At 32.7% G+C, this 16237-nt stretch overlaps 1 protein-coding gene across 1 annotated transcript in view; it reads left to right on the top strand.

Annotated features, from left to right (window-relative positions):
• Positions 1–15695, top strand: part of LOC129231662 (inhibitory POU protein-like) — a 112576-nt gene extending 96881 nt beyond the window's left edge. The window contains exon 2 of the mRNA XM_054866025.1: positions 14814–15695. Within this exon, the coding sequence (XP_054722000.1) occupies positions 14814–15695 (882 nt within the window). The remainder of the gene's footprint in view (positions 1–14813) is intronic.
• The last annotated feature ends 542 nt before the right edge of the window (positions 15696–16237 follow it).

Below are 16237 nucleotides of genomic sequence, written 5' to 3'. Positions count from 1 at the left end.
TTTTGTTTTTGATAATAAATTGTTAATAATGCTGGTTTTATTAATCTTTTATGGAATGAAAAGGCAAACTCGTTACCTCTAAAGTTTGTTTTTATTTAGGAATATATATATATATATATATATATATATATATATATATATATATATATATATATATATATATATATATATATATATATATATATATATATATATATATATAATGGGCGGACAAAAGAACTGAATCACTTGCAAACATTTTGAATAATTTCTCGAGAATTAAGAAGCAATAGTTCTGTATTTTATGTTACATAAAAGGCAAATTTCAAAATCACCCATGCATTTAGGGAACCAGCAAAAAATGATGAAACCAAAAATGTTTTTTGATCATCCGCTTTGTAAATAGCTGGAATAAGCTGTAAGTTTTGGCTGCATGTTTACTTACTTTGTACGATTTTTTTTTTAGATTTTCGAGAACGTATCACTTACATTCACGAAAATATAAGCATTTCTTTCAGAAATATCACTTTTGTCTGCATGTATTTGACTCGTAACAAGCAGAGTTTTTCGTCCTGGCTTACCAAACTTTAAGGAAACTTGACAGCACTCAAGAAACTCCTTATACTAAAATTTGAAATGAAAAGTTAGAAAGTTTGATGAAATATGAACATTTAAGCAATTAATTTCTCAATGCACAACATGCGCGTCTGATAGCAGTTTATAAATTTCAAAATTTCTTGGGCAATATAATTGCCACTAAGAAAAAAATCCAGTTGAATATCCTAGAAACTTAAAAGATATCGGCTACCTAATGAGACGTTTCTCTTTGTTAGGTGATGAATCGCAACGAATCTTTCACAAATTTGCAAAATTTGCCTGTAATCGTTTAATTTCATTCGCGATGAAAACAAGTTATTTGTAAAAAATCTTTTACAATTCGTCTCTTATCCAAGAATAATTGAAATTCGGTTCTTTAAGTCGCCGATATTGTTTCAAGTATTTAAGATATACAACTGGAATTTTTTAATAAGTTGGCAAGTTTTGGGAAAGTTTGGCTAGCCAGGAAGAAAAAAACTCAGCATGTTATGGGCTTAAAACATAGGAACAAAGTTTACATTTCTGGAAAAAAAAAAAAAAAAAAAAAAAAACTACTCATATTTTCGTGAATAAGTTAATTACTTTCACAAAAATCAATAAATTTATTGCACATAGTTGGTGAACTAATTGCTGAAATTTACAGCCATTTACGAGAAAGGAATGACCAGAAAAGATTTTTTGTTTCATCAATTTCTTGCTGGTCCCCTAAATGCAAGGGTGATTTAATTTTGATTAAAACTTGTCAGCTTGAACATACATTTTTTATGAAAAGGTTACACAATAGTTCTCTTATTTCTCAAAAAATTCTTTAAAATGTGATTTTTTTTCAAATGAGGCAGTTTTTTGATCCGCGACTGAAAAAATAGTATATGCTTGTGTGTTTTGATTTAATATTCTGCGCGCAATTTGATCTTTAGAGATTTTACGACATTAAACTCCCGATTAACCGCGGGTCTTTTCACATTTTTTAAAAACTGCCATTAAGTAATTTTTAAACTTATGAACGTGTTATTTTTTGTTTTTAGCTTTTACAAATATTTTCAACAATTAATGATAGTATATGCAATGTAGAAAAGGTTTTAGCTATAGTTTAAATGTATGTGTGAATGTTATTCGTATTTTTTAGCAATTGCACACAGTAGTATCGTTTTATACCTATTATTCGGATTATCTGCGGTTTTCGCTTATCCGCGGTTACCGTGCCACCCTATTCCGCGGATAATCGGAAGTTTACTGTAGTTGGAATTTAACCGTGAAGAAAATAACATCTTATGGTTTTCTATAAGCAATTCCATTTTTGAAAGTAATCACAATATTACCAAGAAATCACTATGGAGTGAAATTAACAGTAGTAAAATTTTTGTAGAAGATCCTGCGAGAAAATCTCTAATTAGGCATTACGAGTAATATTTCTGCATGTAAAAATGTTTATTGAAATGAATAATTTTATAGAATGTCGTACAAGAGTTCTAGCATAAATTCTACAAATTAAAATTCAAGCTGTGAAGAAAATAATACAGATTCACATTTAGTTTTTATAAAGATACTAATTTTCAATGTGTTAATCAAAGATCCATGATCAAGTCAGGAGGGCATCAGGCTGATTGAAACTGAAAATAAAATCACAAAAATCCGAAAAAAAAAAAAGTATCAACTGATGATTCTGGCATACTTCAAGCAAGTGTGCTAAAACGACACTGCAGCTTTCCACATCCATTTAGTACGTTTCAAAATACAGAAATGCCTAAAAATTTACATTTTACTTGCTATGAAAATCTCCGTATTGGTTTATACTTGAACAGTGGAAGTATGCAAAACCACCTTCATGCATATTTTTGTAACACAGACTCGAAGAGCTTGATAAAAGGCATAATACTGCTTATGAGTGCTATATTCATATGAGTGCTATGATAGTTCATATGGACAACTGAAATTAAAAAAATTTGAAAAATGAGAAAGTGAGAAGGAATGTCTACTTGAAAGGCCCTGCAGAAAAACTAATTCGAAAATCATAAAGCGGTATGCGATTAACTTAGGTTTCATGCTAGCTTATAAATTTCTAATGATCATTTTATGGCATGGAAAAAGAAAGCGATAAAGTTACCTGGATTAACTTAAGTAAATAACAGGTATCGAATAGTAATGCTAAGTACTGATAAATATCACATGACACTACATGTCAATGGTTAGTATTTTGTGTACGAATTATGTAATTAATGGTAATTATGCTGCTAGTTCGTGCTAGATATGTAAAGGACAGTAACAGAAAAATTTTCCTTTTTTGCATTTTTGTCATCTTTTGTAGATAGATTTATCATACAAACTTGCTTGTTTGGTTTTCGTTGAAAAAAAAAAAAAAAGAGCAGGAAAAAGTGATTTGATTCCAACTTTTCCCTATTGTCAGTAATGAATCCAGAATGAGTTTCTTCAAATATCTCAAAAAATCATTTCTATAGATACTGCCGCTTATCTGCCCACGACAGAATTTTACTGAGTTGACAGCATTCCAGGCTGCTACCTTTTTGAAAGCTGCAATAAATGCTGCAATGTTGTTATTGCGTGGATCACTTCTTTTTGGAACCATAACCATCCAAAAATTAAGAAAGGTTTATTCATTATTTATACTAAAACTCATTAAAGTTGCGCTTCAAAAATATTTTATCAGCTTTATTGTCATGAAAACTAAACAACCTGCTTGCGGCTAACTCAGATTCCTTGCTGGCTTTTATAAATTCACTTAAATCCTTTTATCGCATGGCAATGTAATTTATGACAAAAACATTTCACCGCCTCCCACTTAAGAAATTCAATACTTAGACATAGATCGCGCAATCACGAAACTTTCAAATTTGTGCGGTAATATAGCAATTGGTGACTACCACTCATGTCGAGAAACCTTAACCTCAGACACGCGTTTCAAGGGAATGCTTCAATAGGAGTAAAATATTTATGCTTATTTGTGGCAATAATCAGTGTTGAATATTGTTTAGAGCGTGATTGTGTGTTTCTATCGATTCCAGACATGCGTCTAACAAAATGGATCGTCGTTCAATATCAGCGAAGTGCATGGTAACGGGACCACTAGTAACAGGTGGGAACAGGCACGCCAAATGCAGTTCCGGAAAGTTGCTGGGAATCATTGCATATTAATAAGACCTTAGTCATTAGGAACATTTTTGGACTTTCAAACTGCTTTGATCTATTTTCATAGAGATATTATGCAATAACAAACGAATTTTCATAGATATGCCATTGAAATTGTTTATTACTAAACTGAGTTTGGATCTGATTAGACGCAGATAATACAGTGTGTATGAAAAGTCCTTGACACATTTAAAAAATTCATAGAAAACCAACAAATTGTCGTATAAATTTGTGGTTTGCACCATAATACTTCACAGGTTCAAGAGTTTTTATGACATCGTTAAAAAAAAATGAAAAAGGGAAAAAAAGAAGAACGGCATTTCGCAGCCAGGGTGTCAGTATATGCTATGCTTGTAATTCGTCGTTTAGTAATTTTCATTCCTTTTTGCGTTTTCCCATGTCAACAAAAAAGATTTAAAAGTTACTTTTAAATCGTTAAAACGAAGAATTACAAGCATAGCATATACTGACACCCTGGCTGCGAAATACCCTTTTTCTTCTTTTTTTCCCCTCTTTTCATTTTTTTTCGATGTCATAAAAACTCTTGAACCTGTGAAGCATTATGGTGCAAATCGCAAATTCATACGACAATTCGTTGGTTTTCTATGAATTTTTTAAATGTGTCAAGGACTTTTCGGACACCCTGTATAATGTATAACAGAAGGATTTTAGCTGTTTAAGATTCTTTCAACTATTAATACCTCAACCAACACTAACATTTTTATCCAGTCTAAAATGGCTTAAATTTAGGCTTTATAAACATGGTCTATAATTATCAATTAGTATACTGACTTAAAAATTTGATATGTTGTTGATAGATCATAACGAGATATATTTAGCATATAAATATTTTTAAGCGGTCTATACGTACCTGAGCATCCAGTTTGTATCCAGTAGGACATAATAGCATAACTAACTGTTATAATTATGTTATCGACTCTATTAGTAAACGCAATTGAGATTAGATATCGCTCGTTTGTAAAAAGAGTGCCACAAGACGAAAGTTTTAATTTTCTTTTTTTTTTCGCTTAAAGGCCTTCAAATGACGTTATCTTCTTTGGAAAATAATGACAGATTTTTTTGTTCTAATATTAACCACTGGAGAGCACAGCGAACTTACTTTTCGTAATGCAAATTGCCTGAAAAGTTCAACTTCAAGCAATTCTTCCGGAAAAAGTTTCCCTTTTTTTTCGTATTGTGGCACTCTTCTTCCAAATGAGCGATATAAGGTAGATAGAGCATAACAGGTGATACACTGTAAAAAATTCCGAAACGTTACTAAGTAGTCCGTGTAACGTTTTGGGATTTCAAAGGTTTGTGTCCACTTCCTGGAAAAATCAAGTATTATTGTCAAAAAGTTTCCTGAGTTGCTACAAGTTTCAGGAATGCATATTTCTCAATGTTGTGAAAAATATTTTTAGCTATCAGTTTAAAAATTAACTGAGCGTATTTATAAAGTGTATCGGCTTCAGTTAGATTACGCCTTCTCCAGACTGATTAAGCTCCCAAAAGGGAGTAAATAAGTCCATGGACTACGTGGGCTTGCAAGAATTGCAGACGAGTAAAGCTCTTGATACTTGCTTGCATTTCTGCTCTAGCTTTAGGCCATGTTTGCGGTACTGCTTTTGGAACTTCCGTGATAAATCAGGAAGTTGCCAAGAAGTTTTTATTATAACTACCTAAGTTTACTCTGCAGTTCCAGAAACACGACTGGCTTTAAACGGGAAGGTTTCCGAATTTTTCAGGAAGCTTCCAGGATCATTTCAGGAAGGTTACTGAATTTTTGCGGAAAACGTACCTGGTTTTTTCAAGGTATGTTACTGGCAGAAATTGGGCACATCAGCTGCCCATTATTTTCCAGGAACGTTTCTGAATCGTTTTTGCAGTGTATTTAGAGAAAAAGAATTGAATTTAAGCTTCTTTTAGGGGGTGATGGAAGTGTTTTTCAACATGCAACGAAACTTACGTAATCAATGCACGACACTTTAATTCCCGGATGCATCTTTATTTTCTTTGAAGTTTTGACGCATATTAGAAACCTCAGGATGATTTGTTATTAAAAAAACTCATTATTTTTGTGAAATTCCACCAATCCGAGTTCTGTCAACTCGAACTCCGCTTTATCCGAGGTAGCTCAAAATGTACTTTTTTTCCCTCGATGAGAGAAAGTATTAAAAGAACTGCAAAGGAATATAAAGTTTTAGAGCATTCCTACTACTTAAATGAAGACAAAAACGTGAAAATAATTTAAAATTGAGGGATCTAACATCTGATGATTGTGTTAGAAACAGAATAACAATGAACAAAAGTATTATAGAAACACAAGGAACTCTCTCTTTATATGGCCCTGAAATCGTACAATACATTTTTATCTGTGCTGCTTTATTTTAACTGCTTGATTTCTCCAAATTTTTCGTTGCAGTATATAACAATTAGCGTTTCTCTCCTAATCTATCGCGCAGTTTGTATAACCCGAGTTTTCAGTAATCCGAGTTGGAGTATTCCCAACCAACTCGGATTTCCGGACTCGACTGCATTATTAATTTATTTAAGAAAATCTACAAAAGCCTACGTTTTGATATTTTGTTACAAATCGTTGCAAACGCATTTATCTCTTTTTTTAGAAAGCATATTTTTTTCAATCAAACATAATGCGTCTAATATTTCATCACAGAAATTCTCCGGCGGGATTTAAACCAAGGTTGTCCGTGCTCATAGCAATGTTTATAACCACTATACTAAGGGCTGTTGTAAAACGCTAGGAATAAGAGTACTTGTAACGCACGAACATAAAAACACACGAGTACCGTTTTGCTAAAAGATAATTTGTATCTGAACTGAGCCTTGAGTTATTTTTTATTTTGGAGGAAAGGATACGTAAGAACATAGCGACATAGATTTTCCTTTTAAAAATAGCTCTGTCTCAAATTCTGTTGTAAAATTGCAAAAATGCATAACTGAACATAGCTAAATCTACAGCGAATTTTGACTTATTTTGATGCTAAAGCTACTTAATGAAACACCTTTTGCTTTTAAAGATTTCTCACTCAGAATATTGAAAGTGAGACGAAGTTTTTATTCATTTCAATGTATATTGTCTACATCCATCTTTATTTAGTTAATTTTTTTTCAAGTCAGTCTAAAAATAAAAGTAAGCATGAAGTTTTATTCCTTCATAACATACATGATGTACATATATTACTTTATTTTTTTCATGAATTCAAAAGCTTAATTTTAATGTTTAGTTTCTATTTTACTTTTTCCTTTTCGTTCATTTTTCCTTTGTTATTTTTAATGCAAATAGTACGCCTGGAAATTCATAGTTTGGCTGAGGTTTGATTTATGATACATATACTAGTAGGGAATGCTGGGTTAAGTAAAATAGTGAAGCAAAGGTAAATGGTGAAATATTTTACTTTGTCTACTATGCCACCTATCCCGTATTTTTTAATTACGGAAAAAACACATAGTTGATTCCAGACAGAAAATAGTTTCCGCTGAAGGCCAATATAAATGATAGTGTCAATCCATGGGGTTATTTGAATTCAAATGTCTATGTCAACAAGTCCACAACCACCCGTGCATTACCGTGTTGCGATACCGAGCGCCAATAACAGTAACTGCTTGACCAGCCTCAACTTTCATTATTTTTGAAACAATTGTTCAATAATGAAAGCGCGTTATTGTATCGTATAACGCTCCATTTTTTTAAACCCTAACCTCTCAGCTATCAATTTTTTTTTTCAGAGATGCCAACACTATTTTGCACAAATGGCAACAAAATCAAATCTTGCGTTAATTTTGGGACATCCTTTATTAGTTCATTAAAGACAGTATTATACCTCTGACCATCCATGAACGCGTAATGTTGACGCGATCTTCCAAAATCCTTCAAACATTAATAAAAGTGGTCAAAAGAAGCGTGCTACAAGTAGCAATGCTACTGTAGTAACTAAATAATCTAGTAGTTTGTAATGAAGTGCAGGTGAGTAGTGCAATGCAAAAAAATAGCAGTTTATACCGATTTCTGTAAACTACTTTTGAGTAAAGTTAAAAAAAAATAATAAAAACAATAATATTAATAAAAACAAGGTTGAAACGAATTTGACTAATGCAAATCTTACGCGAGTACATCAGCGGATGAAATAAGAAATGACTTATAAAAATACAAGATTAACTGAGACACATCATTTTAACGCCATACTTTATATCTGTTTAATGTCATTAATTTGTTTGGCATCATAATTTTCATATTTCGCCCTTATTCGCAATGAGCGTGGTTTAGAAAGAAAATAAGCCATAACTTCCAATTTAGCAGCACATTTGTGTTTTCTGGCAGTAGAAAATGTCCCGTAGATGAACGTTTTAGATTTCAATTTTATTATTATTCCAATATTCGATAAAAAAAGAAACTATTTTGCGTTGAACGTTATAGAAGAGATTAATTTGCCCTGGCCATCTTACAATAAATAGTAGTGTTATAGAAAAGTGTGAAAGCGGAAATATTTTCGTTTCATGCAAAATTTTCCCCGTCAAGCAAAAAGCTTTCGGGATCAATGTCATTCACATATAATTCAAAATTGCACATTGAAGTAATTCAAGCATTCTTAGTTAAATTTTACATTTCTGATAGCTTTTTTTAAATTAATGTTTAATAATGAATAATAGTACCGTTAGAGATATTTTTCATATTTCTTTATTTTTGCTTTTTTAGTGGTTTATCGTTGATATATTAACATAATAAAAGACAATTATTAAATATTTGTAAGCTTTTGCAATTAAATGGTAGGATCAAAAAAACGTTTTTATATCATTTTATCAGTGGCGTAAGAAAAAGGATGGTAGCCATTTCCGGGCCCCTAGCTAGTAGCTCAAAATCAGTTCCTACAAAATATAAGTTCCTATAAAATTTGTTTATGTTATGAAAATTGTTTTCTTCTGTTTAAAATATGTTTTTCATTATCTAATCAATTTTATGCATATGTATGTCGATGTAAAATTTGAATCAAATTATGGCTGCTGCAATTTACATGTTTAAGTAGCCGAGTTGCACTTCTTGAATTAAATTCGCTAGCAAGAAAGTATTAAAAATTTGATGGTTTAATTCTGTCAACTTTGTAATGCTTTCTTACAACAACTACTAGTAAAAATCGTAAAAATGGTTTGGGATGACAAATTGGCTTAAAAGAAAAAGAAAAAAAAAGATGTAGTTTGCAGTCGCTACATAAAAAAAGGTAGTTGCAGATATGGTTAACTACATTTGTAACAAAGTAGTTGCAGCTGTAGATCGCTACAAGAAGAACGTAGTTTTTCCGACCACTGATCAGTGTAGACAAAAAGTGAAAGGTTGCTTTCCTTGCATTTGAACTCTGTCGGTAAAGAAAACACATTTACAGAATTCTTTTAGCCTTTAACAAAGATAACAATGGAAGATAAGGTGCAAATATGGGCACCCTCTTGTTTTGCTAAAGTTACTTTCAACATGAAAACTTCAAGATTTTTGTCATTAATTAACAAATATAACAAGTTTCCTAAATAAGAGAAGTTCACTACACAAAAATTTAGTTTTTCCCCCACCACTGATTAACCTTAAAAACGACACATTCTCATAGCTTGAAATTCTTTAGAATCGACTTCAAACTGCTCGAACTATTATGATTATGCATGTGACGTCATTTGAATAAATGAAAAAGTATATAAGACAAATTCTCACAAAGTTCAGCATACATCTGTTTCAAGTCTACGATGGATCCTCTTTATCAGTGCAAAAGTGCTCAACTCCCAACAAAATGTCATTAGAGAATTATCGACTTTTATGTTCTCTTACAACTTTTTTTGCTGATAGTTAATCACTTTTGCATTGGAGAGGCTGCATGGAAGCCTAGCTTTATGCTGTATTTTCTTGAGAATTTTATTCATTTGCGTTGTTTTCACACTTTAATTATAATTTAACACAAGGCATTTTCTGAGCCCTATATCATTTTATACGACATCATGTGAGAGAAAAGTTCTAACTTAAAAAGTACTGTTGTGGTTATCAGAGTAACGTTCTATCCTTATTAAACCTTATTTGAACACCTTTGAACATACTGTCGCAACACTCATGTTACGAATTGTTGCGTGTTTTCCTACAAGTCCAATGATTTCGACCAATTTCATTTTGTCCATTTTGTTTACAATCACAACACTACTATTACATACTACTACACAAAACACTACTATTACATACTACACTACTATTTACAAATATTTGGTTTAACTCCCATAATTCCACTCGGATCCTTATTATCCTTATTCGATCCGAGCCAACACATACGCGTCTTACCTACACGCAGTGTCCGTTGCATCTGATTGGAATTCCCCTCCGGATAGGGAAGATGCCCTTTAATTTCCCTGCGTAGGGATTATCCTTTATCCAGTGGCTTAAGTTGCCACACATGTTATGCTTGCGTATGAAGCAACTATTCTTCAGAAAACAAATTTAACTCTCTCATTGTAATACAGTGAAATCGCGTTGCAACGAACTTCAAGACACCAAATTTTGTTCGTTGTAACTAGAATTTCAAACGGGACTGAAAATTTATTTCGTTGAAACGGATATTTCGTTGCATTGGCCTTCTTGGTGATGGGATTTCAATGTATCACGATGCAGCACAAGAGACTATTTTTCTCAATTATATTGATATTGTTTTTAACATAGTACTACAGTCATGCAAGGGGCGTCATAATTTTTAAAACATCTTTCAAACTGCTGTGAATATGATCCTGCGGCCAAGTAAAGGATGCCAATTTTTTGAAACTTGATTCAAACACCATTTTTTGCGATATTGCTTCTCATTCGAGGCAGTGAGAAGCAAAGGGTTTAAGTGGACATTTTCAAGTTTTGAGTGAAACGCGTTTAAAGATAAGGTCCTAAGTAGGCTTTTAGTGATTTTTTTTCTAAATCGTTCTGCATAGCAGCACCTCAAAGCTACTAATACTATCTCTAGCCCTAAGACAGAGAAGGGGTTCACCTACCATTTGTACTGGTCATCTCCAATTTTTAGTTTTGTCCCTTACACCACTTTGCTTCTCACTGCCTTATTTGTTGACATTTGGAGCATATATAGACTGTAATATCACATTCAGGAGCGAGAGTTTTAATTTCAAAATTGACTCTTTGTCAATTTTTAAAAGTTTTCAACAAAATTATCATGCCAAGAACAAAGTGACATTTAAGATCCCTCAAACGTCATTAAAAAACGTACACCGAGAAACTGAAAATACACCTAACACAATATGAATCTCCTTTAATTGAGTTACGAAGTGGTTATTTTGAAATAAAATCTTTTTATTGAAAAAATATTAATGCAGGTAATTATTTACTTCCGTTTTGTCTTTCTTTGATACAAGTTTCTTTATTTACTGGCAACATTAAAGGAAATATTACAGCTAATATAGATATGATTGAATAAAACAGTTGTTTTAAACATATGCTTTGCATTTTATATTATAGCACGGATATTGTAACTTCTCTTAATTCAGAGAAATTATTGAAGTTCTTTTGTATTTGGAATGCATGTTAAGTGTTAAGATATAAAATATTCAGAGGAAGTTTGATTCTTTTCAACAATTTTTCATTTTATTTACAGTGGAAATAAACTTAAAAGTAGATTTGTAATATATTTAAAACTGCAACTAGATTGCAGAAATATTAGTTCATTTTCCTTGATTTTTTTTCATCATTTTCATTGCAATTAGCGGTAATTTTCTTGTCATAAATTTTAATGCGTTGCCTGTTTTGTATTTCATTAAGTCAACATGCATTAGAATTTTTAAAATCTTCCTTTTTGCATGGAAAGCAAAATGTTTTACTTACATGTAGCAATTGTTAATAAGTGAGGGATATTCCGAAAGGTTTGAAATTATTCCTATTTTGATTGTTATAGAAAATTTAAAAACATGAATAATTATGTGCTATAAAACTATTTGATCTTTAAAAAAATTGTTGTTAAAAATAGCATTTATTTTGTTACTTTGCTTTAAAATTTATAATAATTGAAAACGGTTGTTCATCGAAAGATTCATCCTTTTCTTTACCCGAAACATTAATGTGAAAATATGAAAATCTCGCATTTTTACAGAAGGTTAATTGCAAATAGTCTGCAAAAATGTATTTGTCTTTAAATCTAACTCAAATTGATTAATGCTATAAATTTATAATTATTAAAAAAAAATACAAAATATAAAAACAGGTTAAGTAAAGATTTTGAACTACATTTAAGCACATAAATTACTTTATAAATGATACAGTTGTGGAGTAAAAGTTATGAAACATATTGCTTTAGAAACGAATTGTTAAAACATTTTGACTTCTCTAAGGTATAATTTCTTAGTTTTTCTTTAACTCTTGTAACGTATGGTTAAGAATATCTAACAAAATAGCTACATACTTTTTGTATAGTACATTTCTATATACTATTATTGTAAACGTTTCTTCGTGTTATTACTCATAATTGCATGCTTAAAACTGTAATATCAGATTGGAAACATTTTGACAGAGGGTTTAAAGAATCTAAATTAATTGAGTTATTTTAATATTATTTTTTACGCTTAATAACAGAGAATATGATGAATTATAAACAGGTGCATTCTTTTAGGGATCAAATAAGAGATTTTACATAGTTTTTAAATCCTTTGAATTTTTATTATCAACTGCAAAATCATTTTCAACATTTATGAATGTGCTGTAATTATGGGGAAGAAAATTAATTTTCCATGCACAAACTTAGTTTAGTTTCTAATCAAAATATATAGGGTTGCTTGAAATAATAACCTTCGATCCTTTTGCTTACATTGTTCGGCACAAATATCCAATGAAAAACACATGTATGAGTTACAAGGAACCCCATTCTGTAGCACATATGAAGGTCAAACGCGTGTGCTCCATTCATCGCGTGCAATTCGTCTTATGCATCTATCCTGCTTCAAAACACGAAAGTGTAATTTTCACTTAATTTTTTTGATAAACAGAGTAGAATTTTTGAATGTATGTTTTTCTTCGTAAATGTACTTTGTTTTTGATCATTATTTTTCCAATAGAAGCTAACGTAACCTTTGACTCTGTAGTTTTCAGTTATATTTCATTATTATTCTGCTTTCACTGATAATGAAAAAAAGTTTACTACAATGCTTTATGTTACTTCTTATTTATTTTATAAAAATCGATTCTTCAGGCGTATGGTTTTTTTACTGCGCAATTCAGTTTCAATTTTTCTGTTTTGAAGCCTAAGAGTCCAGTGTAAATTTTATATTTACTTCAATCTTTTTTTTTTCGTTGTGTCTCAGTGAAATGTTTCAGAACTCCTAAGAGAAGTAGGATGAATCCTGACGATTCTAAATAATACAGCAATGCTTTCCCGTCCCGAGAAATTTGAGTTTTTCCGGGAGTATTCCAGACAGTTCGGAGTTCCACGCGCCGAAGATGTGAGGTGTGCTTGTGGCCGGATGAAAAAACTTCAAACACTTATTTAGACGGATGTACCTTTTGCTTTTTTACATGAATTATTACATTCACTTACGGTCGCTTTTCTTTTTGGGGCGTCCGTGCACATCACCGCCTCAGGAAAACATTTCAAACCCCGTATCGCTATGCTATTTCGATTCGTCAGGATGTACCCTACCCCTTTTAGGGTTCTCAAACGTTTAACTGAAACACCCTGTAGGCATAAAAGAATTTTCGATTTTATTTTTAACAGAACTACTATACACTTCTTTAAATCTGTAGTTGAATGTTTTAATTAAAATCGAAATGCTTCCTTATACCTAAAATGCCATTTTAAACTTCTGCATCTGTTTCCAGTGTCTAAAATAAACAAATGTGAATTAACCATATAAAGGAAATTTAGTCAGGTCTTTGCAATGATGCTGCGAGTCCCTTTGAAGTTTGGTGTTCACCAAAACTAGTTTGGTAAACAAATCTAATGAACAAAATGCTTCAATCTATAAATTGAAATCAAGTTTGGTTAAATGAAAAAAAAGTAGTTTCATCTTAAAAACATCGCAAACATTTACTTGCAATTTCGTTTAAATACCAGTTACTTGTCCATTTTCACTTTCTTATGGTAAATAGATCAACAATTACTTTATAAACATAACGTTTACTCTATATTGTACAGCCAAACGTGTCACTTTTTTTTGCTTGAGAGTTATTCTAAAGAAATAGTTTAACGTGCACCAAAGTAAATATTTATGGTTTTCTTTCATCAATCGTACAGGGTGTTTAAGTAATTATATCATAATAAGCAATATTCCACAGTGCTCCTTGACAAAGAGGAATGATTTTACCAAAAGGAATTTGCTTACATTCGCAACTGCTTTTTCACCATTTTTGAGTTAAGCCCTTATTTAAGTCAAATTAATACATTTCGAAAAAAAATTAAAGCCTATTTCACAGGAAAAAATTACGTCAAAAAAAGTCTTGAAATCATTATATAATAGGAAATATGCAATAGTATTACATGAATATTTATTTTGGTGCCTAACATTGGTCAGAAAAATCAAAATCGTATAAGAATATCAACACCCAGTCTCCCTTACAGAATACCCAACGGGTTGCATCAGCTAGCAATACAGACAATGATAGAAACTATCTGGTGCAGCCGTGCAGCTCCAACTTCTGTTTAACATTTTGAACAGAATAATTTTCAGAATCTTAACAACGAACTTCAAATCCTGCTTAACATAATTGTAAGAAAGTTGTCGTGTTTTAACTTATTTTCCTGAATAATTAATTATTTAAAAAAACACAGGACGTTTTTTTTTTTCACTAAGACTTGAATAAAAAGAGTACAAAGTCAAATTAAATAGAGCTATGAAAATGTAACAACTGTTTATTTTCCGAATTTGTTCGATGAAGGGTCTTTTTTTCCACTGCATTCTTTAGTTTTTCATACGCAAATACTGTCAATTTCCTCTTTTTAAAATTCTCTAACACGTTTTCCTAAAACAAAATGGCAGATGTTTGCGGATAATAACCGTATGCCATTTAGTTTTGGAAAGGAAAGATCGCCTTGATAATTCACACACTCACACCTGTTTTCTTTTTCGTGCAGGGAAACCTCTTCCCGACGTTCGACGATGGGCTCGTCGGACGGCCCGATGGCCTGACGATGGACATCGGAAAGCACGGTCCAACTGGTGGACCAGGCCTGCACATCAAGCACGACGTGATGTATGCTCACCACCCGGGCATGGGCCCAGGCCACGCTGGGGCCAACACAAGACCTCACCATACCCAGATGGTTCATTCTGGAATGGACGCCATGGACTTGCTCGACCCCATATGTCCTTCGTCCCTCCCTCCACTCTCGATGCCAAGCGAGAGCAGTGCCGTCAGTTCCCATCCTCAACTACATGGACCCATATACTCACACGGTATGAACACTATGATGGCCACTCATCACCATCCTCTTGCCCCACATCCTTCCATGGGCATGCACGACGCTGACACCGATCCTCGCGAGCTAGAAGCATTTGCAGAGCGGTTCAAACAGCGGCGCATCAAACTCGGCGTCACGCAGGCCGATGTGGGCAAAGCCCTTGCCAATCTCAAACTGCCCGGAGTGGGCTCGCTTTCTCAGAGTACAATCTGCAGGTTTGAATCCCTCACACTGTCCCACAACAATATGGTGGCCCTAAAACCTATCCTGCAAGCTTGGCTCGAAGCGGCGGAAGCACAGGCCAAAAACAAGCGGCGAGAGCCCGACGGTCCAAGTGTTCTCCCCAGTGGTGAAAAGAAAAGAAAGCGAACGTCCATAGCTGCTCCAGAGAAGCGATCGCTCGAAGCCTACTTCGCTGTGCAACCCAGACCCTCAGGCGAAAAGATTGCCGCGATAGCAGAGAAATTAGACCTCAAGAAAAACGTTGTTAGAGTTTGGTTCTGTAATCAAAGGCAGAAACAGAAAAGAATGAAATATTCGGCTCAGCAACATTAGCGTCAGGAAACTTGCGCAGGGACATGTTTTAGAACTTTCAAAAAGACTACCATTGCGTTGCTTCGCCTAGACCTATGGATCTTAAAGTCATTTTTGGCGAGGGGGGGAAGTTATGTTTTACACATTTTGCGTGTTCTTCGCGAACTTCCACGTGGTTTTCACATGTTTTCATATATAATAATCAATTCTCACAGTTCATGTCCAAGGTAGATACATTCTTGTAAATTAATATAAGCTTAGTACAGTTTAAAAAATTATCTAGTTTTTCAGGGCATGTCTTTTTTAAACTCATTTTCTTCTTTCTGCCATCCATATTATGCTAAGCTTATATCTGTAAAATATCAATCAAAAAGAAACTGTTTGACTTTTATAACCTTAAAGTTCAAACGTGCCCTCTGATTCCAAAACATCCAAAAATTATTTATTGAACTGTATGTACTATTACAACCAAATTGAATCATTTCGTAGATTATGAGTAGCATATATCATCTTTGTAATATAGATAAACAAATTTTGCTCACTAATCCATTGAAAATGAAGGA

Source organism: Uloborus diversus, chromosome 10 (genome assembly GCF_026930045.1).
Source record: "Uloborus diversus isolate 005 chromosome 10, Udiv.v.3.1, whole genome shotgun sequence".
Lineage (NCBI taxonomy): Eukaryota > Metazoa > Arthropoda > Arachnida > Araneae > Uloboridae > Uloborus > Uloborus diversus.
Note: the sequence above shows the minus strand (reverse complement) of the source record. Positions and strands in the feature narration are given on the sequence as shown.